At 28.4% G+C, this 18,001-nt stretch overlaps 5 protein-coding genes across 17 annotated transcripts in view; 2 read left to right on the top strand and 3 right to left on the bottom strand.

The window, feature by feature from the left end:
- Positions 1-125: 125 nt before the first annotated feature.
- Positions 126-3,612, bottom strand: LOC100745908 (arf-GAP with dual PH domain-containing protein 1-like). 2 transcript variants are annotated; one of them, XM_003491637.4, is made up of 7 exons: positions 3,403-3,612; positions 3,245-3,335; positions 2,247-2,472; positions 1,971-2,169; positions 1,531-1,890; positions 1,224-1,446; positions 126-1,136 (listed from the first exon to the last, which is right to left on the bottom strand). In XM_003491637.4, exons 2-7 carry the CDS (start codon positions 3,324-3,326, stop codon positions 1,069-1,071), a joined length of 1,158 nt encoding a protein of 385 aa, XP_003491685.1. In that variant the 5' UTR covers positions 3,327-3,335; positions 3,403-3,612; the 3' UTR covers positions 126-1,068. The 2 variants fall into 2 exon arrangements, with proteins under 2 accessions (XP_003491685.1, XP_033178129.1); XM_033322238.1 differs by lacking the exon at positions 3,403-3,612 and having other exon boundaries at positions 2,247-2,494; positions 3,245-3,311.
- Positions 3,613-4,846: 1,234 nt separating this feature from the next.
- LOC100749093 (protein halfway) lies at positions 4,847-8,951 on the top strand. Of its 5 annotated transcripts, none has more exons than XM_012388957.3 (9): positions 4,847-5,256; positions 5,398-5,434; positions 6,586-6,862; positions 6,990-7,304; positions 7,383-7,552; positions 7,672-7,854; positions 8,054-8,212; positions 8,291-8,407; positions 8,480-8,752. In XM_012388957.3, exons 2-9 carry the CDS (start codon positions 5,414-5,416, stop codon positions 8,750-8,752), a joined length of 1,515 nt encoding a protein of 504 aa, XP_012244380.1. In that variant the 5' UTR covers positions 4,847-5,256; positions 5,398-5,413. The 5 variants fall into 5 exon arrangements, with proteins under 5 accessions (XP_012244380.1, XP_012244378.1, XP_012244381.1 ...); XM_012388955.3 differs by having other exon boundaries at positions 6,568-6,862; XM_012388958.3 differs by lacking the exon at positions 5,398-5,434 and having other exon boundaries at positions 4,848-5,256.
- Positions 8,952-9,052: 101 nt separating this feature from the next.
- On the bottom strand, positions 9,053-12,912 carry LOC100748973 (probable ATP-dependent RNA helicase DDX52). Of its 7 annotated transcripts, none has more exons than XM_033322264.1 (14): positions 12,759-12,901; positions 12,561-12,616; positions 12,334-12,447; positions 12,025-12,261; positions 11,764-11,949; positions 11,413-11,668; positions 11,268-11,340; positions 10,982-11,185; positions 10,808-10,898; positions 10,608-10,730; positions 10,387-10,537; positions 10,242-10,317; positions 9,988-10,152; positions 9,653-9,894 (listed from the first exon to the last, which is right to left on the bottom strand). In XM_033322264.1, the coding sequence occupies exons 3-14, from the start codon at positions 12,418-12,420 to the stop codon at positions 9,774-9,776; spliced, it is 1,770 nt and encodes a 589-aa protein (XP_033178155.1). In that variant the 5' UTR covers positions 12,421-12,447; positions 12,561-12,616; positions 12,759-12,901; the 3' UTR covers positions 9,653-9,773. The 7 variants fall into 7 exon arrangements, with proteins under 7 accessions (XP_012244373.1, XP_033178155.1, XP_012244376.1 ...); XM_012388953.3 differs by having other exon boundaries at positions 12,334-12,452; positions 12,566-12,616; positions 12,759-12,900; XM_012388951.3 differs by lacking the exon at positions 12,561-12,616 and having other exon boundaries at positions 12,759-12,912.
- Positions 12,913-13,162: 250 nt separating this feature from the next.
- Positions 13,163-14,738, bottom strand: LOC117152000. Of its 2 annotated transcripts, XM_033322267.1 has the most exons (3): positions 14,574-14,721; positions 14,152-14,397; positions 13,163-14,073 (listed from the first exon to the last, which is right to left on the bottom strand). In XM_033322267.1, exons 1-3 carry the CDS (start codon positions 14,627-14,629, stop codon positions 14,046-14,048), a joined length of 330 nt encoding a protein of 109 aa, XP_033178158.1. In that variant the 5' UTR covers positions 14,630-14,721; the 3' UTR covers positions 13,163-14,045. The 2 variants fall into 2 exon arrangements, 1 of the variants encoding a protein (XP_033178158.1); XR_004462203.1 differs by having other exon boundaries at positions 14,145-14,738.
- Positions 14,739-15,774: 1,036 nt separating this feature from the next.
- Positions 15,775-18,001, top strand: part of LOC100745791 — a 9,678-nt gene continuing 7,451 nt past the window's right edge. Inside the window, exons 1-2 of the mRNA XM_003491636.4 lie at positions 15,775-16,070; positions 16,821-16,938. Of these exons, the coding sequence (XP_003491684.1) occupies positions 15,921-16,070; positions 16,821-16,938 (268 nt within the window). The 5' untranslated portion in view covers positions 15,775-15,920. The remainder of the gene's footprint in view (positions 16,071-16,820; positions 16,939-18,001) is intronic.

The raw sequence follows: 18,001 nt of genomic DNA, 5'->3' as shown, positions 1-18,001 counted from the left end.
AACAGTTTTATGAAAAAGATTTGATCATTGTACAAACATGTATTTTATAAGAAAAAGCTTATTTCATGTTCAAGGCAATGAAAGATTATATGCATTTCACGTTTCTATAATAAATATTGTTCGTATAAATGTTATAATATATTAATTATATAATACATATATTTGTAGCAACACAATATGTATGTATGTACCATTATGTATGTAGAATCTGACTGATTTAGCTTACATTATACCTACTGTGATTGTATAAAAGAATGCATAAAAGGATAGGCCATGAAAGTTTACTACTTCCATATAGAATATCGCACTATTTATAGTTTTACACTTATTTTGGAAATCTAAGTGATCGATAATCATCACAGAACAAAAATACTGCAAATAATATTGAATTCAAGTATTGAACAAAATTTAAACACTTAGACATTCATTCAGTATGCTCTACTTTCATTACTTCTTTTTTCCACACATTACATTACTATACAATACTTAGTTTAAATTTCCAAAAAGGATATTATGTATTTTGTTAGAATTTTATACGTTTCCATTAATCCGCAAATAAATATTACATAGTAATATTATTAAGTAAAAATTGTTCATAATGTAATATATAATACTGTCACCTTGATTTGACAGTAAGCAAAAAGCATTTCAAGATAAAAGTATCTTCAAAGAGTATATCAACTTTGTTATATTTATTTCATTTTCATATTATGTTATCAGAAAGAACCACTTATTCGATATATGTATTTAGATCAATTGAATTTACTACTTGACCATATTAAACTTTCTAAATTTGTTGATAATGATCATACGAGAATATTAAAAATTACATCGTGTTTACTTAAAAAGTATTTTTTATAACGTTATATGTATGTATAAGATATAACGTATATTTTTATGAATAAATATGCGTACGGCATTCGATAGTATTGTGCGATTACAAAACATTATCTATTTACTATCGGATCGATTGATCTACTTCCTCAACAGTCTTAATAAAACGACTTAATTGGTTCATCTAATATTCACTTTTAACAATTAGGAAAGGCACCTAAGAGGGATCCAGCCCTACCTTGTAGATGAAAATATATTCATTGTTCCACTGGCTGTGCGTTTTCTTATAAGACGTGCTGCCACTGTAAACGTTTAATTAAAAACAACATTATGCAACGTTTTTAACTTTCCCTTTTTTGAATTTTTCTCTTTATTTTGGTAAGACTTACCAGTTGCATCTTGTGGAGTAAGTGGTTTGTCTATCACTTTTTGAATTACACTTATCCATTGTGATCTATCATCATCGCTTTGAGCAGAAAGGAGATAGGTTCTATCTGGTGTTTCAAGAGTAAATGAAAACCCTTGATCCCTTGCACCCGGAGGTACTCCTGTTTTTACTGCAAAACCATCTGAACTGTGTCCCAAGAAGATTTCACCTTTTGGATGTGCATCCTTCAAATTGACACAAAATAAACTTATTAATTATCTTTCAATAGTAATAATATACTTGTATCTAGTAAATAAGTATGTGCAGACCATGGGATCGTCATGATACATTAGTTTTCGTCCATCTAATGTGAACCATCTTTTCTTGTAAGCATCCGTATACCTAGGTCCAGTTTTCCATAAAAACCCTTCACGTGGGAAGTCTCTAGTAAGTTGTGAAAGTAATTCAGCCTCGGTTGCTCCTGGATATGCAACTTGCAGACGATGTAACTTAGCGCATCGTATTGCCAAATACCAATTTGTAATTACTTCTGGATCTTCATGATATACATAGATATGTCTTGTGGTTCCATCTTTCATAAATGATATTTGTAGACTGTTTTGATTACAAGTTTTAGGAGGAGCAAAAGCCACGTTTAACTCCGATATTCTAAGGACAGCTTTGGGTTCCTTAAAACATAATAACTGGTAAGAATAGAAATAGTACATACCAAATATTAAATAAATATTTATAATTAATGTTCATAAACCTTATTTTCTTTAACATGATACTTGAGAGTATCATCTGCCTCACAAAGAACAAATTTTCGAGGATGATATCGCGAATCTTCTTTACCACGTTTCATTAAAAATCCTTCCATAAATCCTGACACATAATGATTTTGCCTCTCTGGATGACAAAATTCTTCTCTTTCATATTTTGCTCTTATCCATTGCTCTACCAATACTCTGTTAATCGAAAAGGATGATTTTTAGAATATATTTGTTTCTAACTTATTGTTACAAATACATATATAACAACGTACTGTGGTGCATCCGGATTTGGTCTGCGATAACATGGAGGTACACGTTCTTCATAATGAAGCCTAGCTGCGATATTACCAACTTCTCTAATTCTATTTACTTGAGAATCTTCCCACCTGTCCAGTTTTAAATGCTTAACTTTAGAAATATGTGCACCCATTGATCTATGTATACCTGCACACCTTGTGCATACAAATATTCCTATGTTATAAGAAGCCCATTCTGGATCTGGAATTTAATTCCAATTAACCTTATGAAAATATTTTATTTTCTGATTTTCTGACATAGCTATAATTTATTCAAATATAGATAAACATAAACACATATGACTGTGAAAAAGATTTCAATAAATAAAGAAATATGATATGCATTACTTTTAAAATGACAAAACAAGCTAGCTACTCATTTTAAAAGAATAACACATAATGCTATATATCATTCCAGAAAGATTATAGCAAGAGAGGTAAATAAACGTAAGAAGTAACACAATCTAGATGCATGAAATCTCTTTATTACTATATACAATTATAAACTGAACTGGTACCAGATATTATAGCGACACCTTTAAATTCCTTACATAAAAAGCATTCCAAATGAAACAATTTCAAGATTCTTTAAAACAAATACAATATAGCCTATTTTAAATATAATTCATACAAAAATTTGTAATCACACAACATCATAAGCCTTATACTATATGCATAAACGTAAACTAATTGCTGAATTAATAATATCACTTTAGAACAACGATGTTGTACAAAGCAAATTTTTTCAGTTAGTTGTAACAAAGTAAAGGCAAATAAAAATAACAGTTTCAACATTATCATTTCTAATACTAGAGTTATAATTAAATTATTTTGGGATTTATCCTGAATAAAGTTAGGAAAACAAGATTTCGTATTCAACTAGTGAATAGTTTGTAATATAATAGAATAAAATAAATCCCCGTTAATGTCTTCTACATTACGATACGGTAATGCTTCTTAGAAAACCCACTCACTCTTTGCCCCACAATCCGCACATACATTATTTCCAGGTTTTTTGAGGAGTTCTGCTAACAACTTCTCGTTTAAGTCCGCCATCTTAAAACACTGACAAACAGCAATAAGTGTATATGCAAAATGCAAAGATTATTCGATATGAAGAAGGTTAACTCACTTAAAAGACTCTCTACGATTAACACATAAAAATATGTCACTTAAAATATTATATTATATATTATATTAATTTGTCGTCTAATGGAATAGAAATTTTTATCTTTAATTTTAATTTTACTTTCGGATAACGTTTTGTCTTTAATATGTGCTTTATCATGACCAATTACTCCTGCTATTCTTCTTTGTCACTTGTCATTTAGGACAGTAAACATACAAATTTGTAGAAACCAAGCTATTAATTTTCAAACTTTAATATGTTAAATTAAAGAGGAAATCAAATTTAGAGGTATACTATTCCCAAAGTGATATTTTTCCACAAAAAATTACTTTGTTAAAAAGATATGTCAACATATATATATTAATATATATATATTATATATATTAATTTTATTACTATTTGTTAAGTTATTTAAAATCATTATATTCTTCTGTTAAAAGAACCTGAGTAATATTAAAAGAAAATAACATTTTACAAGAAAATAGAAGTGTGTTAAATTTAACTTCTTAACTTTATTTAAATATTATGTTTTATATACGTACATATATTTCTAATTACAAAGCTAAATAATTATAAAATGATATCATTAGCTATATTATATTTCGAAGAAATAAAAATTTAATAATAATGTAAATAGTTTCACCAACTTGTTTTTACAATTATCCAACAGATTCAATCATTTTTTACCATCAATGCAGTAAGAAAGATCAGATCTATAATCTATACTTTGTGCAGTAAGAAATAAATATCATTAACATATTTGTATCATTGATTACATATTGAACATTTTTATGCGATTGATTTAATGGTATTGTATTGAATATTGAATCATTATCATCTTATTTCATAGCTATTAGGAACTGTTAGGACATGCTTTGTTTAAGCATTACAATACAATAACTTAGTATCGTATATTCATATATATACGTAAATACCATTATCGTTAGGAATTTTCAATTTTGAAAATTAACATTTAATTATACATTATATTTCTTTTATAGTTCATAAAGTTACCTAGTATAAGCATAAAATATGTTAAAACAACGTTAAATTGATTAATCGAAATGTAATAAATTTCTCGAATTATTTAGATATGTTAAAGCGCGTGTAGACCGAACCTTGTTTATATGTTATTAATTCGATTAATTGTAAATAATGAATGTCACAGAAATGAAAAATATTACAAATCTATATAACTACATTAATAGTCAGTAGTAACATCCTAATACATATATATATATGTACTTATGTATACTTATGTATATATATATGTATGTACACAGGATTAATACTTAACTTTTATAAGAACTAATTAATATGGAGCATACATGCATATGTATTTAATGGAATGTTAGATTACGAACATTTTTGTAATATTTATTATTCTACTGGGTATATTACATGATATGTAGATATGTAAATAATTAAATATCAGAAACATAAAAAAACAAAAGATGAAAGCAAAGTTAGGAAAGGAGGATAACAGTGATTCTAGTGATGGAGTAATTTATCGTTTGTACAGGGCCACCGAGTGTAATAAGCGACGCGTTCTGCCACTAGCTAACCAATTTTGATTCATTAATAGGTCGACCTGTATGACCTAAAGTGTCGGAGACTGCTAAACGAATTAATTTACCCACATTCTTTTAGTGCGAATACGCAATATGTGTGCCTTTCTTACACAGGAACAAAATTTTGTTTATTCTCAATTGTGATTATTTTTATCCGTGAGTTATCTCTATCAGTTGCATACATAACGTTGTTCTACATCGAATGGAAAACAATACAACTTAAAAATTACTTCGCAATGTAGAAGAATTTTTTGCCAGTTTTATTATAAAACTGTGCAAGATGAAGGTAACTGAAATTTGAATAAAAAATGCATTTTTTCAAATTTTTACTCGATATTAGTAATTTAAGTATAAATCCCATGCCTTATCCATATGTATATATATATATATATGTACATAATAAGTAACTTTTTCAATTCTTTCTCAGTGAAACACGGCAATGTATGTTCGAGTTATGTTCGAGAGTAAGTTTCGATATTAGTTTTCATTCTTTGTTAAAATTATTGCTGCAGCCTTAACTGTATCCAAAATTTATTATAATAACGAATAAATTATATGATATACATCTTTTTCAAAAAGTTTTCTTTTCAATATGTTGTATGACCGTATGTGTATATATGTATACTTTATCTCTGCTTATAAACATGGTTAAACCATGAAAATGAAGTTTTTACTTACGAAAACTTGAAATGCTTACAGTTTATTTCGTATTTATTTCTAAATCTGTATGACGTTACAGCACTAATATTTTTAGTTAATGTAAAATTATAGGAATACACTATTTTATCAATTAATTATTATGAATATAATCCTTTTTTAAAATACAATTACAATATCGTTTCCAGTTAATTTTTGCGAAAACTAGAGGTAGATTTCCAAAGGATAGATTTTTATTTTACAACGTATAGATTTTTAAGTTATACGTTTTCTGTCTTACTTACAATTTTTATTTTTAATTATACAAATTCATAAGCCCATATGTGAATAAATATAGTATACGTATATTTTGCGAAAAGAAAATTAATTTTATATCTTCTTACGAAGATATGTAATATTTTTTATAGAATCCAATTAAAACGACATTACATTAATTAAATTATTGTGTTAAATTTTGTACTGTTTCAATACCCTTATTATGATTAGTTTTTATTAAAATAAGAAATCAGAAGCAGCAGCAAAATAATACAAACTATTTTTATAATTAGATAAATAATTGTTAGCATTAAATTCAATTATAAGTAAAATAATAATAGTAACTTTCATATGAAATTTTTATGAAAACTTTCTCTTTTTATTTATAAGCTAAGTAATATTTAGGCGTTCAATCTCTGTTTATGACTTGAGAAATGTTGTTAATATTAATATTATTAGACAACAAAGTATTATGACAATTGAATTACTAATTTTAACAATATATGTATTATGAAATGTTAATGATTTTGTATGATAAAAAATTTTGTTTTAAGTTTAATTTAATATATTGTCACAGTGGAAATATTTGTGCTAATTTTATAATGAAAAATTTGCATTTTATTTGCGTATTAAAATAACTATGTAAGGTATAAAGTTATTAATTAATTAATATTTTTTTTAAAAGGATCAATTGGATTTGCAGATGCAGTGGTTTGCCATAATGGTGTGTTTATATGCTGGTGTAGCAAGTGCAAGGACAGAAGAAGATCAACAAACATCCTCTTCAACTTCGATTATTGGGATATCTGATGGTCTTTTAGAACAATGCTTTTACCGGCTATCTAGTGAATGTCCTGATGTTAAAACAACTCGATGTTCTTGTAAGAAAATTGTTTTGGCCCATAATAATCCCGAGGGCAATGCTGTACTTTGTTGCAACTTGGATGTTCAGAACTTTGAATTGGAACTTTCCTGTGCAGGTTATTATAAAATTATGTTAATGACAAGTAAAATACGATTATTTTATTGATACATTACATACACAAGTATTTGACATATGTTTCGAGGTTTATTGCAAGTATTCTAATAATATTTTGATCATTACAGGATTTCCATCAAACATATCATACATACATATAAGAAATGCAACATTGGATGTATTCAATGTAAGTGAAATTCGGTGGAGAAGGCTAAAGTCACTTGCAATTACCGATGGTAAAATTAATAGAGTGAAGGGACAATTTCGAATGATGACACCAACAGTTTGCTTGAATCTTTCAAACAATGCTCTCATCGAAGTAGAGAATAATTCACTTACTCGATTAGCTCAACTCACTACTTTGGATTTGTCTTATAATAATCTCACACATTTACCAGCCTTAAATACAATGAATGGCCGAGAATTTTGGCTTGATATTTCAGGTAAGTAGGAACTGGTGATAGATTTCAATATCAACATTGTACAGATTGTTTAAGATATAACATAGCTTTTATGTTTAGGAACAAATACACTTTGGTGTCATGACATTTACCAATATATTAATAAAACAGGAGAAAAGCAAATTAATTTCAATCATGAAAATGAAACTGTATGTTCAGCTAGTAAGACTTGGCATTGGTTCAACACTACAGAACAAGTTCCATTGAAACAAGTTCGATATCTTAGTTTGGTAATAGTTTAAAGACAAAAATTATATTTTTAGAGTCCAGTATCATGCGATATAAGTAGCAATTCAATTAACGTTCTAATGTGATATTTATTATCTAATTTTATTTCATGGATCGATAGTTGCAAACAGAATGTCCAAAAGGTGATACATGGCAATGTCAATGCAACTTCAAAAGATTGGATATTGTCGAAGGTAAACCACCGACTTTAGCGGTAAATGTAGATTGTAGCGGAATTCAAATTACCGAATTACCTGAAAAATTACCACGCAATACTATATCCCTGAATGTATCATATAATAATGTACGTAAATATTATATTTTTTTACGTTGTCTAAATCAATAAAGTATGTTAATTTACTTGATTGCTATTTGTTGATGCTTATCTCATCGATAAAAATTAAAGATTAATTATATAAAAATATAATACGAAAATAATATTTTTATCATTTTTATTATATCATTAAGTGATATGTTATTATTGTTATCATTAATTGTTATAGATCACTGCATTAGATGATCTGAGTACCAATCCATGTTATGAAGATATAAGAGAGTTTTATGCAGACTATAATCATATATCGTCTATAAATAAATTAGAAGGGTCCAAATTTTTAGATAATTATGCTTTCCTTAGTTTAAGATACAATAAAATTAAATCTGTAAGTAGAATTCAAAGAAGTTTGGTAAGTAGTAAATAAGAATATTTCAATATTATGCATGATATTTTAAATGCGCAGCTTCCAACATACATTTTAAGCCCTAATACTCATGACAAAAGTTTTATCAGTTCGCGATTAGTAAAGCTTGGGGGAAATGAATTACATTGTGATTGTAACACGGCCAAGTACCTAAAGGTAATATTTTGACTATAATATAATATTGATCTGCATTTTTTCTAATGTTTAATGTTATATATTATAACTCAGGTATGGTTACAAACTCGCATATTAGATTCTGATGAAGTATTATGCGAAAATGTAAAGGAAAAAGTTGTTGACTTAGAACCTTCAAAAATGTGCGTTTATCCTGGTGATTGGACAGATTATATTTATTATATTATTGCTACAGAAGTCGTGCTATTGATAAGCTTGATAGCTAAAGTATCTTATGATTATTGGATTTTTAAAACGGCAGGCTACCTTCCATGGCCAGCAAATAAAATGCCGAAACTACCTTGTGATTGGCTATGTGAAACGTAATAATATATTTTTTATATTTCATTTGTACCATATGTTTTACTGAAAGAAAATGAATTTTAATATTTCTATAAAATTAAAAAAACATGTTCTTGTGGATATGTAAAATATACACAAATAGGGTATGAAATGTTTTAACTGATGTGTATATTAACTTATGTGTATATTGTACAAAAATATATAATTACTTAAACGGTAAATACATAGTAGTCAAATACAATTACTCAGATTTCAACATTTTAAATAAAAGAAATGAGCTAGTGCCATGATTTTTAAGTATCTTTTTGTGATTAATATTCAAAAGTACAAAATAAAATTCATGTATACTCAAGTTTATAACATCATAATTGTAACATAATTCTTAAAAAGTAATGATAACCTTTTCTTATCAAAAGCAATTTATTTTAATGAATACCATAATAATCAATATTCATCTAATACAACTATCTTATAATGTGTGTTCATATAAATTGATCCGTATAGGCTAATACATATCAGATACACAAATTTAATATATTGCCATGTGTAATAAAGATGTGATATTTTGTATTAAATATTGTATTCAATATCTCAATTACTATTTCATAATGAAAATATGCTAATTAAGAATATAATATTGTTAATAATATATTTTTAAATATATAATATTTTTATATGATATGTATGAGTGTGTAAGTGTACATATAAAATCAATAATTATCCTATTATACAGACAATATAATATAGTATTGTAATAAACCATATCAGGCCATACAAATATATTTAACATACTTACTTAATAGTTTATCCTTTGATGATGATTGATGGATATATATAACATATTTATATATACGTAAGCGTTTATACGTATGTATTTAAAATATTTTATCATTCATACAATATATTTACTTCACATGTAATATGATTATAAATTTTTTATTAGTTTACAATATGTATCGGTTAATATACACGATATTAAGTATATATAAGACTATTTCTTTTACTCACATTTTATTCAGAAATTTTTTAAGTCATTCTTTCTTTTTTAAATTGTACGTTCTTTATCTATTTCTCTTTTTTTTAAATGTTTTGTATTTATTTTTTTATCTTTATTCTCTTCACTTTTTAATTCAGATTTCTTTTTGGAATCGTTTACAGCAACTTTTCTGTAACATGCAAATAAAGAATAGTAATTTTAAGAAATAATATCCTAATTACTAGATATTTACTAGAAGCAAGTATAACTACATACATCATACCTTTTTTTAAATGTTTGTACACGTTTGAATGTAGGTAGAGTTGATATACTTTCTCTAATAGGAGCCTTGCATTCATGTTTCCGTCTTTCCCTTTTACTATGTTTTTTCATGGCTAACATATAATCAGGAACATTACAACCAGATTCACGCATGATAGTAGCTATACTAAAATGTTAAAAACTATTTGTAGATATTTACATAAAATAATTTTATCATATTTACATGTTTTAATATAATACTTCAACAACATTTACCTTCTCAAATTTGTAGTGTCTTGTACAGTAAAAAAAGTAATTGCTTTTCCTTTATGTCCAGCTCTACCAGTGCGACCTATTTAAAACAATACATATTGAGAGTTTTGAGATATTTAATTTTTTCATCAAATTTGGAAATACATACCAATTCTATGAACATAAGAAATAGCAGATGGTGGGAAATCGTAATTAATAACAAGATTTACACCTTTGAAATCAATACCTCTTGCCATTAATTCTGTACATATTAATACCCATATTTTTCCCTCTCTAAAACAACGAACGACATTGTCTCGCTGAAAAGAAAAGAAGTGTATTATATTTAATATTATTTGGTTAATAAGTTATCATCTATGTAAAATATACCTGTGTTTGTGTTCTATCAGCATGAATAACATCAACATTGACTCCATCATATATAAGTTCGTTAAATAATTCTTGTGCTCTTTCCTTGCTTTGCACAAATACTAGTACAGGTGGTAATACTCCCTTTATCAAATGCAATTATTCACGTGACAATTTATTAAAATAGATTTCACAAATATATTGATAAATAAAGATGATACCTTTTGAATAATATTTCTAAGCGCCACAAGTTTTCCTCTCTCTGCGCCAACAAATAACAATTCTTGTTCTACTAAGTCTGTTGCAGCATTCCTATGATAGATGTAATACCAATAATCACTTGTTTAAAGAAACAGTATATAATTTGTTATACATATAAAAAAAGAAAATTAAACCTGTGTCCAACAGTAACTGTTATAAGACCTTTCAGATTACGTCTACACCATTTGGTCACTATAGGAGTATTGGTTGCACTAAACATTGCTTTATGTAAGTTTTCATTTGTACATGACTTTGAAATTGCTTCTAACTGGTCTCTGAAGCACCTTGTGCCATCCTCAAAGAGTTTATCTACTTCATCCACAATTAACCATTCGACACTATAAAATTTTTAATGTTTCATGCATTATACATAACTTTGATAAGATTAAGATATAACAATATATATATATATATTATTACTTGCTAAAAGAAATAGCTGGTGGATCCTGATTCAACAGGTATATTATTCTTTTTGGTGTAGTGATTAATATATCTACAATAAATAAAAATACAATTGTATATCATATTACTTTGATGTATAATTTTCCATACAATTTGTACTAACCAAATTTCTGTGAACTTTTAAGTCCATATTTGTTTAATGCTTGATTCACTTTACTTATAATATGAACTCTAAAATTACATCCTTCGCTAAGACGCAAACATTCTCTATATGTTTGTTTTGCTAATTCTCTTGTTGGGCTTAATATAACAGCTCTAAATCCTTTCTTCTCTGGTCCACCTAAATAATGAATTATAGGTAACAGAAATGCAGCTGTTTTTCCAGATCCAGTTGGGGCGCAAGCTAGTACATTTCTACCCTATTTTAATCATAATTATAAAAACATCGATGTTTTATTTTTAGCTAAAAGCATTGATATAAATAAAATCTCAGTAATAACTATAGTAATCTTACTTGCAGCATGACGGGTATAGCCTGCATTTGAATTGGAGTAGGACATTTATAACCACAATTTGTAATATTATATATTAATTTTTGAGATATATTGTAAGTTGTTGATAGTTCAATAAATTCTGAGATAGGTTTAGGTATACAATTGCCTGTGACACTTATGCGATGATGATTGCGAAACTGATTAATCTAAATGAAGAAATATAGTATTTTAAAACAATTATTGTCTCTTACATTAACTTATATCAATAAAATATTGTAAACCTTTTCTTTTTCTAACTTTAATCGTTTCTCTTCAGTTAAGGCTACTTTACACTTTTTATTTTTATTTTGAGGAATAGACATTCCATCAAGCAACGTCAAGTCATTAATATTTTCAGTTTCTTTCTCGACCTCATCATATTTTCTTTTCTCACATAATATTGAATGATTTATGTTATCAAAGGATTTAATGTTTATTTTATCATCATTAACTCCATTTCCAGATTGTTTGTTGACAAGCTGTATCAAATAAGAAATTTATTTAAAATATATTTGCATCTTCAAATGTAATGTTTTATTTTCAAAGAATACCTGAAATCTTTCTGCATCAACTTGAAAACGCTTCCTATCAAATTTTACACCAGTAGAAAGTTTTCGAAATAGTTCATATGCATCCATTGTTTCTAATCGTATTTAATAAGATTTCTATAATCACACACAACCTTCGTTATTAGGTAAAATCAAAAGTAAATTAAACAATATTGGAAATGCTACTAAATTCATTCACTAAATTTATATTTACTAAATTCATACAGTAGATACATCATTAGATATAGTAGCGTTTTGTAGGTTGTCGACAAAATAGTGGCTCCACCTGTTAAATCATTAACGAAATAGCTCACCTATGGTTACATAATATGTACTTTCAAAGAGGAAATTTCCTCCCTGTTTATACTATACTATATTATACATTATCAATTTAATACTATACATTTGTATAGTTTGTTTTCACTAACCTACTAGAACATAGCTCTCTATGGCTAGCAGCTGATTTGTAAAGCACACCTTATTATCAGAGAGGAAATGAGAATGCTCACATTTGTGATTCCGGTTGTTTCCGGACTATTGCTGCTTTCAGCGGCCAAATTCTGAAGGTGTTCTATGTTAGTAAATACAAGAACCTATATACAAGATTTCATTTCATTGTATGATTCTATGAAAAAGCTACTTTTCTATTTGAAACAGACAAGTATGAGAATAACAAAATCGCACAATAATTAAAATTAGTTGCTTTAGAAAGAAATCATTATATCTTTTTTAGAGAAGAAAAGAGAATCGTTTCCTTCAAACGGTAATGGATTAATGAAATGATACAATAATTTTAATATATTCTCTATACACGATAACTTTTTAGATTTAACACAAAATTTACTTTCCTCGCGATAATGTTTTTGTTATAATAAAATCTAAATTTCATTTTATTAGTAATTTCAATAGTTTACTGCAATAGATAGACTGCAAATAATATTTCTGACGTGATATATCTGCAGAAAAAGAATCTCTCGCTAATTGCATGGTCGACATCCCCTTCACAGGGGAGAGATGCCTCTCTATGCTTCGTGAAGTTCGACGACCCGTCGTAGTTGAGTAATATAACATAATTCAATGTCAAATATCGCTGAGACAATGTATGTAGGTACTCATTCAAAAATGAAATTTTTTTATTTTTAACTCTTTCTAAATTAAATTTTTACTAACATATTTGAGAGAGCTTTCTGAATAAAATGAGATCAAATACGATATATTTTGAATTACAGTTACTTATTGATATGTATTTAATTATCATTTATTAAATAAGCAAATATGTTCCAAATTATATCGTATTTGGTCCCATTTTATTTAAAAAAATGTAATAAGTATATTGGTATGAATTTCATTCATCACTGTTTATTCCCCGTGGTTGATCAAATGTTGTGATCGTTTGGGGTTGGTTGGCGTTTGCACATGGTGTGCTGACTAATAAATCTAATTATAAATCGCGTCTGTAGCGCTGTATACTCTTGAACTAGAGTAAGGGAGTTAATCGCTGGTAAACGGCGGGTTGGTAACAGGGTGACTCCCGCAAGTCAAGAGCTAGCATTACAAAATGCCCGAAATGAATAGTTTTAATAATTTTACTATCTACTATTTTAATAATTTTATTAGCAAACAAATGTTCGCTAAGTGCCGTATATGAGCTGCAGGCTGGTTTGCTAAGGAAATTTGCTGAATAGTGAACTAGAAATACACGATGCTTCTCTGTATCATAAAACCATCATCCCATTGCATTTTCTAGTAATCACAAATCAAAAGAAAAGAAAGTTTGAATTTTGAATTAAAGGTCTTAGCTTGTAAGTATTTACATGTTACCGAACGCTTCGACTCTCAGTCTCTCTATCTCTTTCATTTTCATTGTCCTTTTCTAAATTCGGCACGTCTAAGATCTCAGTTTCCAGAAATAAAATTGTTTCTACATCTACATAATCACAAAACTTTGAATTCAAAATCCTTGCAATTATTGCATATTTTCGTATCTCGGAAAGTAAGAGAAACCGCCGGTTACACACGTGTATAGAAAAAAATTGTTCAAACTCATGCCCCTTCCTCCGCCACATACTGAAAAATTAACAACTAGGTTTAATTATTGCGCGATTTTGTTATTCTCATACTTGTTTATATTGAATAGAAAAGTATTCCGCAGAATTGTACAATGAAATAGGTTCTTGTAACGTGGAACCAAACAAGGCAGATATCTAACTTTGTAAATTCTTGTATAGATTAGCATGGGATACCTTCGGCACTTGACCGCGTGGTGCAATATCTGTATTGTGCGTGTGAACTCTCTCATTTCTCCTCTACTATTGCATTAAAGCCTTATCCCTACCATGGAAGTTACCAGACCGCTGATGTATACACGACTTTCTCGTGGACGTAGCAAATAGAAATATTCCTATAATATAAATATATATGATATTATATAAAAGATGCATAAATATGTAGAATGTATGATAGAAATTATAATACGAATATTCTTCTTTATTTTTTTTTCACTTTTAATTCAAAATTTTTTTAATTCAAATATATCCCCTAGATCCTAGGGAATAAAAACATTATGAGAATGGTACGCATGAATCATACCATGTGACACACAATATAACGCGGTTTTCTTTTCTTTCATTTAATACGAATATATTTTATCATGCGTGTTACATAAATTGTCTTTATTTTCTTTTTATATACGAATATAGAATACAATACATTTCCAAATATATATTTTGCTTGAATATTTGATTATAGTAGCACAAAGAAAAATTTTACATTTGTATGATATACGCACAAATTGCACTTAATTACCGAACAACTTTTGTGCATGAAATTTGCATTTTACGTATGTATGTGTAAATATTCTTTGATGCTTTATAATTGAGGTAATGTTAATGAAATTTTACAAGTAGCAGTTATTTAATTATCCCACTTGATGAAAAATTATAAAATTATAAAGAATCAAATTATTGTGTAAAAAGGTTCAGACAAACAAAAATTCAAGATGCATAGGACCATCAAAAAAATTTTAACATCGATAAATTAAATACTGTAGCAGGTATAACTATAATATCCAATTATAATTTAAAAAAATTACAAAAACATCAAAATATTAAAAGCGCCATCTAAGCATGTCACAGTATGTGAAAAATAAATAGAAAAAAGACAACTTCACCTTGAATATTTTTTATATTTCTATATATTAATGCATTTTTTGTATTTTTGCACTTACACATTTTTCATAAATGCAAAAAAAACTGCAGTCTATTTATTAGATTAAATTGTAAAAAGTAAACTGTATCAATCCTTTGTTAAGGAAATAAATACCGATAAAAATTAATAAAATAATTAATCTATTTATTTTAATTTGCAGGAGCAAATTTGAATATGAGCTTTAGCTATTAATCACTAGCTATGATTCGGCTCTATCTTGTATTCGTACCGCAATGTAGGATATCCCCTCCAGGAGGCAAATACGCTGGAGAAGTCAAACTGTCGGTGCGTTTCTCTGCCACCTGACCACCAGTTGTGATTTTAAATTATCCAGGACGAGGTGTGAGCTTTTTTTTCGTCGCGCGTGTTTCCATGACAACGTGATGTATTCTCGCGGTGCGTTGCTGCTACTTTGTTGCTTGTTCTTGATACTGGCTGGCCACTGTCACGAGGAAAATGTCAGCACCGTCACGGAGGAGAACGCGCTAGCAAAATTGGTTAAAATGTTCTCCAAGCCTGGAGCGTTTAAACGAGTAAGATTTAAACATTAAAACTTTAATAGTTTAATTTTATCTGTCTTCATAAAACAATGTAATAATAATAATAGAAGCGATGTATAGCAGATTACATTATTTCATATCATAATAATTAACTTCTTCATTATTTTCTTTTTTTCTTGATAGGTAATTTTTTAAAAATTGTATAATCTCAAGTGACAGACGCGATGATGTTGTTTGTCGAGTGATTATTTTTCTCTCCCTTTTTTTTTTTAGAGAAAGTAAAATTAAAAATTCAGATTTAGAAATGTTTTTGAATCTTGACTTTTGCACTCTAATTAACAAAAATACGCATGCGCATTGAATAAATACGCTAAGGACGAGGCTGATAAAAGTGCCGGCACTTCTCGACACTTCTCGTTGCGTAACGAAAATCGTAATCGAAGAATATTTATGTACTCACGATTACATGTTTCCGAATTGCAATAACCACAAGCATGCCACGCAGAAATCAATAGACATTGTTCTAACAAATATTTTATCTAACTCTTTTTTCAACACAAAACTGTAAACATTTAAAAGTCAAAACAAGAAATTGTATCACTATTCTATTATTTTAAATCGAATAATAATTATATAGAATTAGATCATTACATTACATATTTCAAATAGCATAAATAATTACACGTTAAATCTTTCTCGATATTTCCTAGAATTCAGAATTAAAAAAGAAAACGCGCATTGCTAGTTTTGCGGATGCGATAAAGCTATCCGATTAACTTTCAGATTAACGCAATATTCGGTGAAAATTCGATCGAGGAGCTGTACACGTCTTGCCCGAAAGGCGAGGAGGGTCTCGAATGTAGAAGAGCCGAGGCCAGACGATCCGTTGACTGTCCTGAAGGTAATCGACCAAGGATTCCAAAATTTTATGCACGTACACTCGTAAACACACATACAGTATACAGTTGCTCATGAAAGTATTTGAACTTACCAATCTGAAATGTATATAAAAGTTACAAGGCATTTATTGCAAGTATATTTTCAGTAAAAAATGAATACGTATATATAAAGCATGCATAGCCACCTTAAATAAATAATAAGTGTTAAAGATGGCCCCACAAAATTTTGTAACATATTAGTAGATTGCGAATGTTTAAGTATTTATAGAAAATTTGGAGGTTGTATATTTGCAGAATGTATATAATAGTCAAAAATATATAAAATATCCAAAATAAACAACATAATATTTAGTCGGTAAAGACAAGCTGTACCTATTTTACGTCTGTTTAATTAGGTTCACAAAGATATGAACTTGTATAAATATCTGCAATTTACTGATTAATAGTGGATGACTGACTGTTTAAATACATTTATGATCTTCGCGAAATGTTCACTGGTACTGAATATCTTGTAGCTTCTATGTATGTACATTTTCAGATTTGTTTCAAATTTTACAGATGTAATCATAATCTGTAATCTGTAATCGAATCTCATTTCAGTGGTAATGAAATTTCAATATATGATATATTCATAAATGCTTTCTACAAATGTCTGAATACTTTCTTGGGCCACTGTACACACACGCATGTAAAATCAATACGTGCATACATCTTTGCATTCCAACAAAGCCGGCGTAATCACTGTTATGGAAAAACATATACCACTATGCGCGATGTATAATAGAGATTCTGACCTTGACATAGCCACTCCCAGACATTGTTTGCCCACGTTAAATGCACACAAACGCGCGAGAGCGTTAATCTACGAATTAGATCCGGCGCAGCGTTGGATCGAACGTTGTCTCTCGATTTTTTTCGCATTCAACCGTATTCATCGTGGCGCAATAAATCACTTTCCCAGGAATGATGCTCGCACCGGTTAGGAAACATTTCTGCTTTTACTTTGAGAACGTGAGCGTATATAGGTTTATGGTCATTTGGGGGGGGGGGGGGGGTGAAAAGAAA

Source organism: Bombus impatiens, unplaced genomic scaffold (assembly GCF_000188095.3).
Source record: "Bombus impatiens unplaced genomic scaffold, BIMP_2.2 scf_0582, whole genome shotgun sequence".
Classification (NCBI taxonomy): domain Eukaryota; kingdom Metazoa; phylum Arthropoda; class Insecta; order Hymenoptera; family Apidae; genus Bombus; species Bombus impatiens.
Note: the sequence above shows the minus strand (reverse complement) of the source record. Positions and strands in the feature narration are given on the sequence as shown.

Coding starts and splice junctions, on each gene's coding strand:
- LOC100748973 (XM_012388951.3), bottom strand. CDS start 12,420: ATGGATGCATATGAACTATTTCGAAAACTTTCTACTGGTGTAAAATTT. Junction 11,186..11,267: donor CCAGCTATTTCTTTTAGCAA/GTAATAATATAT, acceptor AAAATTTTATAG/TGTCGAATGGTTAATTGTGG. Junction 10,538..10,607: donor CTGATAGAACACAAACACAG/GTATATTTTACA, acceptor TTTTCTTTTCAG/CGAGACAATGTCGTTCGTTG.
- LOC100749093 (XM_012388954.3), top strand. CDS start 5,414: ATGTTCGAGTTATGTTCGAGA. Junction 7,553..7,671: donor AAGTTCGATATCTTAGTTTG/GTAATAGTTTAA, acceptor ATGGATCGATAG/TTGCAAACAGAATGTCCAAA. Junction 8,408..8,479: donor ACACGGCCAAGTACCTAAAG/GTAATATTTTGA, acceptor ATTATAACTCAG/GTATGGTTACAAACTCGCAT.
- LOC100745908 (XM_003491637.4), bottom strand. CDS start 3,326: ATGGCGGACTTAAACGAGAAGTTGTTAGCAGAACTCCTCAAAAAACCT. Junction 2,170..2,246: donor CCAAATCCGGATGCACCACA/GTACGTTGTTAT, acceptor TTCGATTAACAG/AGTATTGGTAGAGCAATGGA. Junction 1,891..1,970: donor ATCATGTTAAAGAAAATAAG/GTTTATGAACAT, acceptor TTATGTTTTAAG/GAACCCAAAGCTGTCCTTAG.
- LOC117152000 (XM_033322267.1), bottom strand. CDS start 14,629: ATGAGAGAGTTCACACGCACAATACAGATATTGCACCACGCGGTCAAG. Junction 14,398..14,573: donor CACGCGGTCAAGTGCCGAAG/GTATCCCATGCT, acceptor TTAATTTTTCAG/TATGTGGCGGAGGAAGGGGC. Junction 14,074..14,151: donor ACTGAGAGTCGAAGCGTTCG/GTAACATGTAAA, acceptor TGTGATTACTAG/AAAATGCAATGGGATGATGG.